We start from the raw sequence: 17261 nt of genomic DNA, 5'->3' as shown, positions 1-17261 counted from the left end.
GTCTGCAGATGCTGGAGATCAAAGTCGAAAATTGTGACATTGGAAAAGCACAGCAGGTCAGGCAGCGTCTGAGGAGCTGAAGAATCAACATTTTGGGCATAAGTCCTTCATCAGGAATTCCTGAATATTCCAATGAATGGCTTCTGCCTGAAATGTCGATTCTCCTGTTCCTTTTTTGCTAGCTGACCAGCTGTGCTTTTCCAGCATCACACTCTACTGTGGTGTATAGTCCATCTGGTCCAGGTTATTTATCCACCTTCAGGCCATTCAGCTTTTCTTGGTGGTGGCTATCGTACTCAGCTCTGCCTCCTCACTCTCTCAAAGTTTTGGGATATTATCCATGTCTTCCACTGTGAAGACTGACGCGAAGTAATTATTCAGTTCCTCAGTAGTGGGAAACAAGGAAATGACTATCTCTCCAGCGTCATTTTCCAGTAGCCCATGCCCTCTTTTGTCCTTTGTATATCTAAAGAAACTCTTGCAGTCTTCCTTTATATTACTGACTAGCTTACCCTTGTATTTAATCTTCTCCCTCTTTATTTCTTTTTTCTTGTTGCCCTCTGTTGGTCTTTGTGAGCTCCTCAATCTTCTGGTTTCCCACTGCCGTTCGCCACATTATATGCTTTCTCTTTTGCTTTGATGCTCTCCTAGTCAGCCATGATTACCTCTTCTTCCCTATACCATGTTTATTTTTCTTCGGGATGAATCTCTGCTGTGTCTCCTGAATTACTCCCAGAAACTCTTGCCATTGGTGTTCTGCTGTCTTTCCTACTAGCTCCTCTCCCAATCAATTCTGCCCAGAAAGGGCAAAATTTCTTATGCCTCTTTATAGTTGCCTTTGTCAGCTATACTACTGTAACCTCTGATTCTATCTTTTGCCCCTCGAATTGTAGAGTAAATTCAAACATATTATGATCACTGCCTCCTAAGGGTGGTTTCACCTTAAGCTCCCTTATCAAGTCAGCTCATTGTACAACATAAATCCAGTATTGCCTGTTCCCGTGTGGGCTTCACCATAAGCTGCTCCCAAGAAGTCATCTTGTAGACATTCCACAAATTCCTGTCCTTGCAATCCACAACCAATCTGATTTTCTCAGTCCTCCTGTATATTAAAATCCCCCGCGACCACTTTAGGTTTGCTTTTCCTACACATTTTTTCTAACTCCGCTGTATCTTGCCCTTGCACCCCAGCTCCTTGCTACAGTTTGGAGGCCTGTACATAACTCCAGCCTTTTTCTTTTACCTTTTGTGGTTCCTCAATTCAACCCACATAGATTCTATCCCATCTGACCCTAATTCAATTCATACTATTGATTTAATTTCATTCCTTACTAATAAGGCAACTCTACCCCCTCTGCCCACCTGCCTATCTTTTTGATAGGTTGTATATTCATGAATATTCAGTACCAAATTTTGATCCCTTTGCAGCCACATCTCCAGGATGGCCACCATATCATATCTGCCAACTTTAATCTGCGCCACAGTTCATTTACCTTATTCCTTATACATCGTGTATTCAGATTATAATACCTTCAGTCCTGCATAAACCATCCATCTTCTCATTGTCATTCTTTTGTCCAGTGTGCCTTAAGATTTATTGCTAACTCTTTCCAAGCACGCTGTCCGATGTGGCTGTGCTGGAGATTTTAATAACCTCTCCTGAGTTGTGCACTCTTACTGTCTCCTTTAATTCGGGTTTTCTAATTTCCTCTATGACTGGAATTCCCCACCATTTAGTTTAAAGCCCTGTCGACAGCCCTAATTATGCAATTCACTAGGACTCTGGTCCCAGCATGGTTCAAGTGAAGACCATCTCGTCGGAACAGCTCCCTTCTTCCCCAGTACTGGTGCCATTGTCCCATGAATTCACATCCATTTGTTCCACACTAAACTTTGCATCAGATCACTAATTAGTGATGTATTTTGAATTTAATTGTTGAAGTGATCTTGCTCATGTTAAATACTTCTGTACTTTCCTGTTGAACTGTGATTTTTCTATCCCCTTTTTCAAAATTTCCCTATGATTCATTTATTCCCTGGCAGGGAGAGCAGCCTGTGCATTGCAAAAAAAAAAGCAAGTTAAGTTCCCTGGATACTAAATTAATATACAAAAAAATGAGAAATTAACATCCATTTATAATTTGTTGGATAGATTATTCAATAACATTGAGAAAATTTCCGCATCTGCCTTTATTCCTCCACCAAATGGTGCTTTCATGTGTGAAGGCACTGAAAGAAGCATCTGCTCATCAATTGCATTTTTATTTGTTGGAGTTAAACTGGTGCTACACTATTATTTTTCTCCCCTGTTGGTTTCTGCTGAAAAGTACAATTTGTGCCAAATTTCCAGTTGGTTCTGTGGCGTATTAACATTCATGATGATTAAGTAATTATGTTTGAACACCATCAAAGTTCTGCAGATTTCATCTTCAGTGCAGATGTGACTTGACATCCACCACAGGCTCAAAACATTTGTCTACAGAACCTGTCATCTTCAGTTTGATAAGCTAAAATGCAGCGAATGTAAATTGTTTGTCGATTTTTTAATGTGAAATGAATCTCAATTGAAAAAATTAATATCTGTATTCATTTTTTAAGGCCAGTTATAAAAATGATGCACAAAATTCACATATAAGCAAGTTGCTCTTTTGATCATGCAGTTTTCTACCCCTTCTGGTGTAGTTGGTGAGTGAGCCAATAGAAGATATTTTTTGTTAGCTATGTGCACTAGGGGTGTTTTTCTTAATTGTGATTGTTGACTTCAACTTCTTTAATGTTCATTTCATAATAGAAAAGGATCAGTTGTTGATGTAAACCTGAAGCGTTTCTGAACTAAAGCTTTGGGAATTTAATCCCTAGTTTTTTTTTGTTTCCCCCCCCCCCACCCCACCGAGAAACAGATACTTGGAACTCCTTCTTCACATAATCAGAGTCCTCCTGCTAAAGTGCTGGGAACTTCTGCCAGTTGCTTTACAAATAATGCACACATATGGCTGATTAAGCTGCCTTCAGTTGTTCTGTATGGAAAAAAAATCTCCAATTGAAGTCTTGATTTTTGAGCAAGGCTATAGACGATAGACTCAGAAATTTACAGCAAGCCATTTGGCTCATCTGGTCTGCACATGCTGTCCACTTATTGGCCTGATGAATGCACTGTAGTGTCCTCCGCTGCTGTTCAAGCTCCAAAACCTGGGGCTTAAGTTGCTGCAGTCGGAGCATGGTCATTCAGATCTCAAGGAGTGTCTGGGATTTCCCACATAGTGCAAGATGTCTGAGGCTGAGCTCCATAGTCATATTTTGACTAAGTATGTGTGGTCCCTTGCTTTTATTTTACTCTTACTTCTACTTCAGCATTGAATAGAAAAATCCTATTCTTGTTTATGTCAGACCAATAACCAAATCTCCTTAACTTGATCTCGCATTGAAATGCTGTTTTGAAATTCTAAAATATTAATGGAAAGTTTTTAACTTGGACTTAGTGGTTTTTACTTACTTCACTGTGATTGTGAGAAGAGAGAAATACCACCATTTATCTATCTACTGTTCTTCAAAATCTTGCTGGTCAGTCTGTTGTGGGACCTCTTTGCTTTCACTGCTCCTTTAACCTCACTGCTGCTGCTCCAGAATCCATCACCGGTCTACCAATGGTCTGTCAGCTTCTGGGATGCCTTGACTCTCGCTGTTTTGTTTAACCTCACTGCTGCTGGTCCTGCATCCTGCACAGGCTCCATGATGTAGTAAAGCATGAGTGAAGATCCTGCTATGGTTCTAACAATATTTTGTAAATACCAGAATGCCATTGAAAACGAGTTCAATATGTGGTATTTTTATCTTGCTTCAAACATTATTGAAAACAGTATAATTTTCTTTCCCTAAAAAGATTCCTTGGCTCTTCGTCAACTTGCTTAATCATTCTTCTGACTGGCAATTCAGGAATGGTTGTTTTCATCAATGTTGCACTGTAGCTTTTAGCAGTATTGTGGCTGCCTTACAGTTATTCCTTTAAATCCAAGTGTATTTTTTCAGTCACCAAACAAAGTGTGACAGGAAATAAGTGATGCAGGAAGGTCAAAGGACCGGGAACTTTCTAACTGGAAACATAGCAACATAAAAAATGGGAGCAGGAGTAGCCCATTTGATCCTTTGCACCTGTTCAGCCATTCATCATGGCTGATCATCCAACTCCGTTGTCAGTTCTGCTTTTCTCCCCATATGCTTTCATCCTTTAGTCCTATGTTCAACTCTTTCTTGAACTCATACAATGTTTGACCTCAACTGCTTTCTGTGGTAGTGAATGCATATGCTCTGGGTGAAGAAATTTCTCCTCCTCTCTGTCCTAAATAGTTTGCCCAAATTTGTAAATGAGACCCAGGACATCCTTCCTGCATCTACCCTGTCTAGTCCTATTCGAAATTTGAGGCTTTTATGAGATCCTCCCGCCCCTATTCTTCTGAACTTCAGCGAATAAATCTTAAATTGATTCCAGCTGTCCATATGAGAGGCGGCCGATGTCTCAGTAGTTAGCACTGCTGCCTCACAGCACCAGTGACCAAGGTTCAATTCCATCTGCTGGCAACTGTGTGTGAAGTTTGCACGTACTCTGTGTTTGCGTGGGTTTCCGCCAGGTGCCCCAGTTTCCTCCTACAGGCTACAGATGTGTAAGTTAGGTGGACTGGCAGTGCTAAATTGCCCCAGGTGTTGAGGAATGTGTAGGTTCAGTGTATTAGTCACAGGAAATGCATGGTTACTGGGATAATGTGTGGGAATGGGCCTCGGTTGGGATGTCATTTGGCAGGTTGGTATGGACTTGTTGGGCTGAATGGCCTGTTTCCACACTTGGGGATTCTCTGAATTCGATGTCATTCCTGCCATACCAGGGATTAGTCTTTGATTTCTTCTATAGCAAAAACTCTGATAAGGAGACCAGATATTCCCAACGTGGTCTCACTAAGGTCCTGTTTAATTTCCGCAAGGCATCCCTGCTTCTGCACTTTAATCCTGTTGCTATAAAGGCCAACATACCATTTGTAGTCTTCACTGCCTACTCCACCTGCATGCTTACCTTAACTGACTGATTAGAGTATTAAGACAGTTGGGTCTCGTACAGATCCATCTCTCCTTTCAGAGCCATTCAGATAGTTATCTGCCTTCCTGTTTTTGCTACCAAATGGACCCAATGTGAATAGTGCTCTCTGTTGATTTGTTATTTGCAAAGTTTGGGGCAAATTGGTCATGCTAAATTGCTTGTAGTGTTAGTTGAAGGGGTAAATGTAGGGGAATGGGTCTGGGTGGGTTGCTCTTCGGAGGGTCAGTGTGGACTTGTTGGGCCGAAGAACCTGTTTCCACACTTTCAATAATCTAATCTAAAAAAGTGTAATCCATTATATTGGCACAGGTTCAATTTTGAATGATCATATTGAATGCCTTAAGTTTGAATGGTGTTTTATAATTGAACATTGTAGCAAAATGTTAGCTGATTCTTGTTACTGGAAGTGTTGAGTGTCAAGTGGAAATTCATGATCTTTTTCATTCTATTGAAAACTGTTTTTGTCATGGTATCTAAACTACATTTTGAGAGGATTTGTTTTCACTTCTTGATGGCGATTTTGTTCCACATGGAGGAAGAAATAGAAAGGTTAAAAAATTATATTAACTCATGACATCCCATTATAATTAACAGGAACAAATATATCAAATCCTTGATGCAATGTTCGAGAGGAAAGTTGAACCTTCAGAACATGTCATTGACCAAGATGACGATGGAGACAATTTCTATGTAATTGAACGGTAAGGAGTTTTAACTTCGTAATATTACAGGGTTTCTGTTTAAACCTGATTTTTAAACAAAATTTCTTTTAAAAATTAACCCGTTTAGCGATGTTGTGTGTGGCCTTCACCATGATGTTATAACTCCAAACTGCTGTACACACTTGATAATGAAATTCTGTTGCATTTTTAAAAATAATTTGTTTTGCAGTCAGCTCAATTCAGTTGGTGTTTATTTTTCAGGTCCAGCCATTGACCTTTTCCTTTTTAATCAGTTATCATTAAACCTTTTTTATTTTGTAAAGCACCAAGCTGTTCCATGTACATCATTTCCTTTGGGTCTGAAGAATAAATATTGTACTTACCTTTGAGCACTCTGTAGTGTTAAGGAAGCATTCAATGCAAGATTAACATTGCACTGCAAAATCACAGTAACATGAGTGGATGTTTATTAAATTTTTTAAAAATTATGTACAGCTGTCTTTGATTATATGTTGCCAAGCCTAATTTCCAAACTGAGAGGATTGGCACGTGAGGACAGATTGAATGGACATGGCCTGTATTTCCTGCAATTTGGTATTAGGTGATCTAATTAAAACATACAAAATGTTTAAGAGCTCGACAGGGCAGAAAATGGGAAGATGTTTTCTCTGGCTCGGAGTCCAAAACTGGGGAATCACAATCTGAGATAATTCAGGACAGAGAAGATGAGAATTATTTTCTCCCAGAGGTATTGTGAATCTTTAGAGTTCTATACGCAGGAGAGCTCTGAGCTCTCAGTTATTGTGAATATTTGGGACAAAATTTGATGAATGTTGAAAACAAAGGGAACTGAGGGATAGTACTGAAAGTAGAGTTGTGATATAAGATCAGACTTGATCTTAGTGAATGATGGACCAACTAGAAGGGCCAGTTGTCCTAGTTCCATTCCTGTTCCTTAAGAAATTCCAATACATTGAGCTGTGAGGTAATGTTACATGACAATCTGATCTATGTCATTGTGTATATTAAAATTAAGAAATCAGTCTTTATATTTCAGGTTAAGTGAATTGGCCATGCTAATTGCCCATAGTTCAGGGATGTGTAGGTTAGTTGCAAAAGTGAGAGGAAATGACCATAGTTGGTCCCTTCACAAACTGAAAGCAAATTCTAGGCCAGTGCAAACTGCTTTTAGGTGAGATGTATTTGTTTTATCAACACTAGTGATATATCCAGGTTTCCAAGCAGCCTACCATGCCCTCCCTCATTTGATGTCACTCCGTCTAATCTTGGCACAACCCTCATACCCCAAGATCCTACAAATGAGTTGATTTGGTTTTCTTGTTTTTCTTTCTTCACTTCTTCCTTCCAATTTAGTTGATGTAGTTTTACAGTTGCTCTTTCCACTGATCAAATTGGCTTTCCTTTTAACTCTATTTTGTATTTATTACCCATCTTTAATTTTGTGAAGGTTGTGCAGAGGTATTTCTTATTCTGACATTGCAATCTTGTACCCTGATATCCAGGTAATTATTCTGTCAAGCTTTCTTGATCTGAAGACAATTTGTCGATCTGAAGGCTACGTTTGGTTGTAAAAAATATTAATTCATCTTAAGTTCACAACTCTGTTCCATGCTTTCTGTCAACCTGGATTTAAAAGACAATTTGGGAAATGTTGCATACTTTTATCAAGTTTTTGTTTTGTGATGTCACAATGAATCGCAGAGCTTGACTTCTCAATCAAGGGGTGGAGGGGGGGGTGAAGGGAAAAGTGAATTGGACAGCTCTTTTGGAGCCAGGTCAGATGCAGTGGTCTGAATGGCATCCTTCTGTGCAATCTTGTTCTATGATATTCTTATACGTTTAGAGGTTTTGAAGCTACCGTGAAGCTTGTATCCCTAAATTTATGAAAAGTGAAATCTCTCACAAATTTTACCTTTGGTCCTGTAGAACATGTGTCCATTGGCTTGATGTATTCTGCCATGATCAGTGCAGATTGGGCAATATGTAATTTGAAAATAGCTTGCAAGAAGTTGGCAAGGCAAGTCTTTATTGACCTTCGTTGCAAGAGAGTTAGAGGACAGGAGCAAGGACAACTTATAGTAGCAGTACAGGGCCTCGGTGAGATCACATCAGAAGAATATTATGTGCAGTTTTAGTTGTCTTATCTTGGGAGAGCAGTGAAAGTTCACCAGGGGTGACTCTTGGAGTGGCAGATTTATGGTATGAGAAGATATTGGATCAATTGGGTCTTTATTCACTGGAATTTAGAATGGGAGCAGATCTCACAAAGTATGGAATTCTGACGAGGACAGACTGGATGGAGGATTGATGCTTCTGGCTGGAAGGTCGCAGTTTCAGCATACAGTGTAGGCCATTTTGCTTGTTGCAACTCAAAACTGTCTTCACTGAGGCAGTGAACCTATGGAATTCTCTACCGCAGAAGGCCAAGTCACTGAAAATGTTCATGAAGAAACAAATTTCCAGAAACTAAGGGTGTATGTGCAGACGGTACGAGAATGGCATTGAGGTATAGGATCAGCCATGATTGTATTAAATAATGGACTGGATGCAATGGGCTGAATAGCCTACTCTTGCTACTGTTTTCTGTTTTGTGGGTAGATCTGTTTAGAGACTGGTGAGAAGTACACACTGAACTATAAACCTTGCAAAGTGTGCAGGTGTTTTAAATTACAGCTATGAAATTTAGACCTCCTGATTTCATCAAAATAATAAGTGTTGGAGTGATGCCATGCTCAGGTTCTCTTGAGTTTTAGATTTTACAGTATACATTGTGTACATTGTGCACTTAATCATGAATTTTAGAGTCTTTTGCTTTGCAGCTTGCAGTATTTCTATTGTGCATCCTCTGGATGTAGGTTATTTGGTTAATGATCAAATAACTATTATTTGACGATTTTTATTGTGAAATACGTTGCAGGTTTTTACAGATTTCTTGTAGGTATTGATAGCTGAATCATAAAACAAACTGCACTTTCACACGCAAGCGTAAGATTTTCCATAAGCCATTTTTTTTTTTCTCCGCATTCATGGTATAATATATATTAAACCAGTAAAATTTATAAGGAAATCTATTTGAGAGAACCAAATTTATATTTTTAAAAAAGTATTAGACGTTAAATTTTTTTCATTCATATACAAGTCAAAAAAAACTTCCCTAGTTTTTTATTTGAAGCCCTTTCCATTCCTACAATGTAGAATTATTGAATTGTTTTGTACTTTGAAAGGAAGTTAATTACACTACTTCTAAGAACATTAAAAATGTATTTAATGTGGTTTGAAGTAGATATCATATTGCATTATTTGGTTAAAACCTCATTCAAGTTTTGATAATTTATGTCGTCGTGCTTGGGTTTATCCTATATGAAGCTGATGTGCTTCAAATAGTTAATGGTTAAGTCCATTTGCTTCTAAATTGAAAACAGGCACCATGTAGATAAGTGGTGTCATACAGCCATTTGTCTCGCACTGTCATTTTCATTGTGAGTTTTCCTTTTATGGTTAGAATAGCAGCAGTTCCAGGAAGAATTTAGATCACTGGAAGATATTGGCTGTGCTTGGAACTACTTTCTGCTTGTCTAGATTTATGCTTGCTAGCTGAAGATTAATGACTGATCCTCTTAACGGGGATAACAGATTAACTAGTACTTCAGCCTTATGTATTGAAACTGTCATTGCAATGAAATCAGTATTTGTTTCAAAAATAAGGATACTAGAAACATTAAAACAGAAAGTATTGAAAATGCTCAATATTTTGGTTGGGTGATTTGTTTATGGTATATTTGTTCGTGTTCTATGCCTTATTTGTGGTTTCCACATCCTAATGTGATATTCCTGAAGGCACATATCCAGAATTCTTATTCAGAATTATTTTCATTGAAGTTTGATCATGTTGGCAGATGAAAATAAGTGTCAATTTAGTCATGCTTAATGGAATATTACAAGTGAAATATATTCACAATGAAATGTTCATTAGATTTGGAAAACTGTTTGAGAGATGTTATTAACTATATGTTGAAAATGTAAAGCTGGTGCCAGATGGGCTAATGATGCATCAGGGTGCTTCCTCAGAGTATATTGACTAGGGAGGTGAAGTGTCAAGTGGGACCAACAGAGAGGTAATGAAGGAATCTGTTGTATTTAACAATATAAGTAAATATTTTGGAGTACCGTCCTGAAAAAGAACCAGTAATTTTATATCGTGTTTTGCTAATTGATTTCCAGTTAGTCGTGATGTTTGTAATTTAAGATGGAAGTGGTTTCCCCTTTGTAAAAAGGTAGAAGTCAGGTCCTAATCAGATCCTAAAAGGCTATGACTGCAAAACCCTCTCTTTTTAAGTTTTATATCACACCTAGTGCATATCTGATGTGATTTCAAACTAGTTTTAAGAAGGTGAAAGGCAGAATACTGCAGATAATACTTAAAATCTTAAATAGACTCAGAAAATACTGGAAATACTCTGCAGGTCAGGCTCCACTAGTGAATAGACAAACTACATGAATGTTTCAGGTTGATGTTCTTTTGTCACAACTGGGAAAGGTTAGAGATATGACAGATTTTCAGCAAGTTCTGTGTGGGAGAGAAACAAGGGTGAGGTCTGGAAGGCAGGAGGGATTGACAGACAAGTTAGTTTTTGCATGGTGAGGGGAAATGATAAGGCAAGAAAAATAACAAAGAAGCAAAAGATTTGACCAAGATCAAGTGTGCTACTGTTTGAAAGTGAAAAGAACAGAAAAGTAGAACGTTAAAACAAAGGGAAATAATCTAAAACACTGATCACAGTCTGATATTGTTAAACTTAATGTTGATTCTGGAAGGCTGTAGTGTGCCCGTGATGAGATGCTGTTTGTCAAGTTGGTCTTGAGGTTCACTGAAACAGTCAGGTTGGTGATGTCAATGTGACAGTAAGTGTCGAATTAAAATTAACAGGCCACTTGAAGCTCAGAGCCTTGCTTGTGGACTGAATGGAGGTGTTCCATTAGATTTTTAAACTATCATTCACAGGACATGAACGTTACTGGCTGGGCTAGCATTTACCCAAGTCAAGAAGCTGGACTCTGAGCTGCAGACGTTGCACCACATCAGGCATGGGAGAAGTCACCAAAATGCTCAGAAGAGATCATTCAACCTTGGTCTGTTATTGATTGTGACAGGAGGGTGTGACTGCAGGTGAGGACCTAGCAGGTTGCAGTTAGGAAGCCTCTGCCCCTGCAATTGTTCAGTAGTTATAGAGTTCTTGCAAGGTGTGCAGATGAAAGTGGGGACTGCTGTGTGAATGAGCAAACTGACACGGGAAGCTGTGCAGGGAGCCATTAAAGTGGGAGGACTAAATAGGACAGTATCATTAGGGGGATAGAAGCTGTTCTCTGCAATGATGAGCGGTGTCCCAAAGGCTGTGTTGCCTGCCTGGTGCCAGGATTAAGAACATCCCCTCAGGACTGGTGAAGATCTTGGGTAGGGAGGAGAGGGATCTGGTGGTTGTTATTATTGTTGTTGTCCATATTAGTACTAGCAACACTGGTAGGATTAGGAAGGAGGTTCTGCTGAACGGTTAGTGAATTAAAAAATAGAATTCCCAAAGTGGCATTCTCTAGATTACTAACTGAGCCATGGGCAAACTGTCATAAAGTCAACAAGTTAAATCTGAGGCTAAAATATTGGTGTGTTTGCAATGTGTTTTTGTTTGTGGGACACTGGCACTAGTATTGGCTAGAAGGGAGCTGTTCTGGTAGGATGGGGTTAACTTAAACCATACTGGCACAAGTGCCCAGGTGAATTGATTAACTTGGGCTGTAGAGAGGGCATTAAACTAATTGGTGGAGGAGGGAGTGTGTTTGGGAGAGGGGAAATGTAGACTTCCAAGGCAAGAAGATATGGCAGCATTAGAGGGCAGCCATTTGGCTAACAGTACCCAGCAAGGGACTGAGGATACAACCATTTTTTAAAAAATCTGTAAGTGAGTTCAAAGGAAGGAATCAAGATGTAGAATCTGTGTGGGTGGATGTAAGAAGGAAAAAAAGAGGAAGAAGACATAGATATGAGTAGTCTGTAGGCCCTCTAACTGTAGCTATGCAGTGACACAATGAATAAATCAGGAGATAATGAGGGCATGTAACAAAGGCAGTGCATGATTCATGGCTGACTTTAATCTGCATGTGGGTTAGGATAGTCAAAATGACAGGGGTAGCCATGAGGAATAATTCATGGACTGTATTTGTGACAGTTTCCTTGCAGCAATATGATGTGGATCCAACCAGTGATCTGGCTATTTTGGATCTGGTGATGCATATAGTGAAGTTTTAATACATGATATAAGTGTAAAAGATCCCCTCAGAAGCAGTAACCATAATATGATACAATTTAGCATACAGTTTGAAGGGGAGATACTTGGGTCAGAAACAAATGTGCTAAACTTAAATGAAGATAATTACAAAGCAATGAGGGCCGAGCTGCAGTGTTCTCTCTTGCTCTCTTATGCATTCTCTTTCGTGCTGTCTCTCTCCCAGTTGGTATCAGCACACTGATCGATCACTGCATGTGAAACCCTGCAGAGGCAGTGCACGCATATGGGGCGGCTTAGAGGGAGTGTTGCAGAGCTGACTACAGTGGACTGGGGAAGGTCGTTGAGAAACAATGGCAGATGTTTTACGAAACTAGTTCATGGCATGTTGCGAAGATATGCCCAGTGAGGGAGGGATACAAAGTGAACATGGGTCCCTTAGAGAATGAGGCAAGGGAAATAATTATGGAGAATCTGGAAACAGCAGGGGACTTAAATTAGTTGCATCAGCAACAGCAGAAGACACTTGCAGCATTCCAGAATTACTAAATACAGGTACTTGTAAAGGAGGACAGGAAATAAGTACAATAATTATCACTAGAGGAAACTAATGGGGCTGAAAACCAACATGCCTCTTAAAAATGTTGGGATGCATTCCAGGATTTTAAAGGAAGAAGCTACAGAGACAGTGGATGCAGTGGTAGTAATCTTCCAGGAATCTGGAAATATCACAGAGCACTGGAAAAATGCTAATATAACACCTTTATTTAAAAGGGTAAAGAGACAATATAGAAAAAGGTAAATACAGGCCAGTTAGCGTAACGGGATGATATTAGATTCTGTTATAACGGATGTAGTAGCAGAGCATTTAGAAATGCATAATATGAGAGTATGGCTTTGTGAAGGGGAAATCATGCCTGACGGATTTATTAGAATTCAGTCGATGTAATATATTTTGAATTTCAGCAAGTGTTCAGTATAGTACCGCATATTAGTTGACTGGATAAGGTGAGAGTCATGGTGTTGGTGATAATATAATACCATGGATGGAGAATTGGCTAACTAAGAGTGTCAGGATTGGGGAGGCATGGATGGCAACCTGTAACTTAGTAGAGTGCCATTAGGAACTGTGTTGGAGACACAGCTATTCACGATATGTCAATAACTTGGATGAAGAAAGTGAATATTGCCAAATTTACAGATACTACAAAAATAGGTGGGGTGGTGAGGATATGTCTGCAGATGAACATGGAAAGTATATGTGAATGGCAAAAAAAAACTTGAAATATAATGCTAGTTATGCACTTTGGCAGGGAAAAAAATAGCAGATCTAAGTGTTATATAAATGATGAAAGACTGCAGAATGCCACAATCAGAGGTGACAACTACCTGATGAAGGAGCAGCGCTCCGATAGCTAGGCTTCTAATTAAACCTGTTGGACTATAACCTGGTGTTGTGTGATTTTTAACTTTTTACAGTCAGAGGGGAGCTTAGTAAAACTAGACAAGTCAAATCCTTGAATGAAATGCAGTTTGCAGTGGCTAAGGGCCAGAGCAAAGTGGCCATGGAGGTATGTGGGTGACCAGCAGGCTGGGGACTGGTGTATGCGGTCAGTGACTTGAGTCCAGTCAGACCACAGGTGGAAGACCTCTGCATTCCGCTGCTGCATGCCCTTCATAGAAAAACTGTAATGTTTATCTTTTGACCTTTACTGCGAATAACTGTAAATTAATGTAGCTTTTTTTTCTTTATTTCTCTATTTTGTATCTAAGATTTGTACCTAGGTACTTAAGATGGCACCATGTGGGATGACATTATAAACATTTAAACTGTACTCCTGTACTTCTGTACTGGAGTGCACATGACAATAAATTAATTCTCGCTCATATATTTAATTTTTGCAGCTGATTAGCATGATGTTTAATCACTGAAATGTGTATACCTGTACATGAAGCTGCAGATGTTATATAACAATAAAACATAAGTTTCTTATACAAAAGAAAAATGAAAAGCTCTATATGGAAGAGCAAGAATTTTCTTAATACAAACATTGACAAAGCTTCAACCTGCTTCACAACTCTATCCGTTGTCGAGACTCCACGCCAAAGAAAATTTATTCCTATCTCTGCTTTTAAAAATCTTTACTTAACTTTTTCCAGTTTTTTTCCTTTTTGATTGTTGAGACCTTTTTCTCCCCTCAATTCCTTTGAGTGTTATGACTTGAACTTTTCATGATTATGATGATCTAAATTTTCTGAGTTCAAATAATTTGATGATTTTCGAACTTGCATTCCAAACTTGGATAATCCAAACATTAGTAATTACTTCTGAAGTGGTTGGATTCTCCTGCAAGGTGAAATTGCTCTACCTTCTGAAGTGAGACCATGAGTCTTCTGTTCTGAAATCAAAACTAACCAAATTGCCAAAATGTGTTTACTCTGTCATAAATTCAACAGCAGAAACCATGTATCAGTGTTACATCCCTGGGTAAACTCCCCTGCTTAATTTAAATCAGCAACACAGAAAAGATTTATCCTGTGCAGTAATCTATGAAATATTGAGAGGCCAAGAACTATTTAAAGTAAAAATGAACAACTTTTTCTTAAAGTATAACCGAGAATAATTAAGCAACAACTACTTACAGCTCCTTTCTCTAACTAATCTTTTATTTTCCCTTCTATAATAGTAGTCCGATAAAACCCTCAATTAAGATTGACCGAAGAATTCAAATTTCAAAACCAGCCAGCGGTCAAATCTTCTCTTTATACCTTCCCCTGTATTTTCTTAGGCACATCTGTTTCACAGGTCACTGATCAATGAAGGTACCTTTTAAGAGAGCTCTTTTTGGGCAGTTTGTACGTGCTGGTGGCTTGGCAGTTCTCTTTCCAACTGTTCAATTTTTCCCGGTCTTATACCCCCGCCCCCCACCCGCGCAATCCCAAAAGCATCGGACTGTGTCATTGGCATTTAAGATTGCCAGTGTACTAAATTCAAACTTGATTGAAGTTTGGTATTTTTCGGGGTATAATTTAAACCGATTGGCTTAATTAAAATTTGTTTTGTCAACTCCAGGCAACCAGCTAATTGAGTTGTTTGACCAAATGTTACATTATATCTTGTTCAGATCATTTGGTGCTGTGTGAAGTAGTCCTGCTAGCTTTTAACTCTCTTAAAGGTACAGTACATCCACATCTTCATAACATCAGTTAACATCACAGATTCTATAGCCAGTTGACTTCAGCTAATTGTCTTCAGCTAATTTGCTTCACTTTAAGCAATGTCAAGAAATGGTCAGAAGCACTATATGCCCTGACAACATTCCTGCAATAGTAATGAAGACGTCTGCTTCAAAACTTATCATGTCCTTAGCCAAGCTATTCCATTACAGCTACAATACACAAGCTATTCAGCAATGTGGAAAATTGCCCATAAGTCCTTATTTTTGTGCACAAATGGCAGGATGAATCTAACCATCCTATCAGTCTACACTCTATCATCAATGATAGAAAGTACCTGTTGGAGTATCATCAAGCAGCAATTGCTTAGCAATAACTTGCTCACTGATGCTCAGTTAAGTTCTGTTAGGACACTTGTCACCAGACGTCATTACAGCCTTGATCCAAACAAGGAAAAAAAGCTGAATTCCAGGGGTGGGGTGAGAATGACTGCACTTGACATCAAGGCCACATTTGACTTTGTGTAGTATCAAGGGACCCCAGTGAGAATTGTTGGGGTGGGGAGGAGCGGAGCTGGTTGGAGCCATAGCTGGCACAATGGAAAATGATTGCGGTGGTTGGAGTCAGTCGTCGCAGCTCCTGGACATCTTTGAAGGACTTCCTCAGGGTAGTGTCCTTATCCCAACCATCTTCACTTGCTAGAAGATGCACTGCAGAAATTCACCAAGGCTACTAAGAAACTGTCTTCCAGAAGGTCAAGACCAGCAGATACTTTCCGCTGCAAGTTCCCCTCCGAGCTACTTAGCATCCAGACTTGAAAATATATCACCATTCATTCAATGTCAAAATGCTGCAACTTCCTCCCTAATGTCATTCTGGGTGCAGCTACACAATATAGATTGTAGCAGTTCACCAGCACTTTCTCAAGGGCAACAAAGGTTGATGCGTTGATCCAACCTGTGATGCCCACATACAATGAAAGTGAATTTTTTGGGGGATAAAAACAGGGCTGTGCATGGACAATTAATTCGTTTAATTAGCTCCTTGCTCTTCATGAATATGGCTCCAATTTGGGATGAAGTTGGCGAACTGTCATGCAGATTGGAGGCACTCCTTTGCCACCCACCACTCTTTCCAGATCTGGAGGCTCAAAATCCAACCCTATTGATCCATGTTGTGAATGTCTTCATCAGGTTTTAAAGTATGTTCCTTTATTCATTGATTTCTTCTGTCTTTTGTGGTCTGCAAAGTGCATGTGCAACCTTCTAGGTTAAATGTACTACATAAAGGAAAGTTTGTGTCTTGAATATAAAGAAGAACATAAAACAAGAGAAGCACAACACAGGAACCGGCCCTTCCGTCCTCCAAGTCTGTGCCGATCATCATGCACTACATCAACTAAAAACAAACCTTCTGCCCTTATTCGATCAATATCTCTCTATTCCCTCGTTATTCATGTAATCAACTAGGAGAAAGTGAGGACTGCAGATGCAGGAGATCAGAGCTGAAAAAGCACAGCAGGTCAGGCAGCATCCAAGGAGCAGGAGACGTTTCGGGTATAAGCCCTTCTTCAGGAATCAGGAATTCCTGAAGAAGGGCTTATGCCCAAAACGTCGATTCTCCTGTTCCTTGTAAGCTACCTGACCTGTGCTTTTCCAGCAACACATTTTTCAGCTCTATTCGTGTAATCATCCAGGTACTTTTTAAATTGTCGCCAGTGTGCCTGCTTCCATCACCTCTTCTGGCAATGTGTTCCAAGCTTCTACCACTCTGTGGAAAAACTTGACTCGCACATCTCCCTGAAATTTGCCCCCTTTCACCTTGAGCCTGTGCCCCATGTAATTGAAACTAATTCTGGGAAAAAGTCTCTGACCACCCACCTTATCTAAGCCTGTCATAATTTTATAGACCTCTGAGTTCTCCTGTCAGCTGCTGTCTTTCTAGTGAAAACAATCCTAGTCTGTTTAATCTTTTCCTCATAGCCAATACCCCCGAGACCAGGTAACATCCTGGTGAACCTTCTCTGCACTCTCTCCA

General features: G+C 39.4%; 1 protein-coding gene across 1 annotated transcript in view; it reads left to right on the top strand.

Moving 5' to 3' along the window:
- The window catches only part of prkar2aa (protein kinase, cAMP-dependent, regulatory, type II, alpha A), a 318459-nt gene that overhangs the window by 268606 nt on the left and 32592 nt on the right, over positions 1-17261 (top strand). The window contains exon 11 of the mRNA XM_072581837.1: positions 5681-5787. Coding sequence (XP_072437938.1) covers positions 5681-5787 — 107 coding nt within the window. The remainder of the gene's footprint in view (positions 1-5680; positions 5788-17261) is intronic.

This window comes from Chiloscyllium punctatum, chromosome 12 (genome assembly GCF_047496795.1).
Source record: "Chiloscyllium punctatum isolate Juve2018m chromosome 12, sChiPun1.3, whole genome shotgun sequence".
NCBI lineage: Eukaryota > Metazoa > Chordata > Chondrichthyes > Orectolobiformes > Hemiscylliidae > Chiloscyllium > Chiloscyllium punctatum.
The sequence above is the reverse complement of the archived record's forward strand: the minus strand, read 5'-3'. Positions and strand labels throughout refer to the sequence as shown.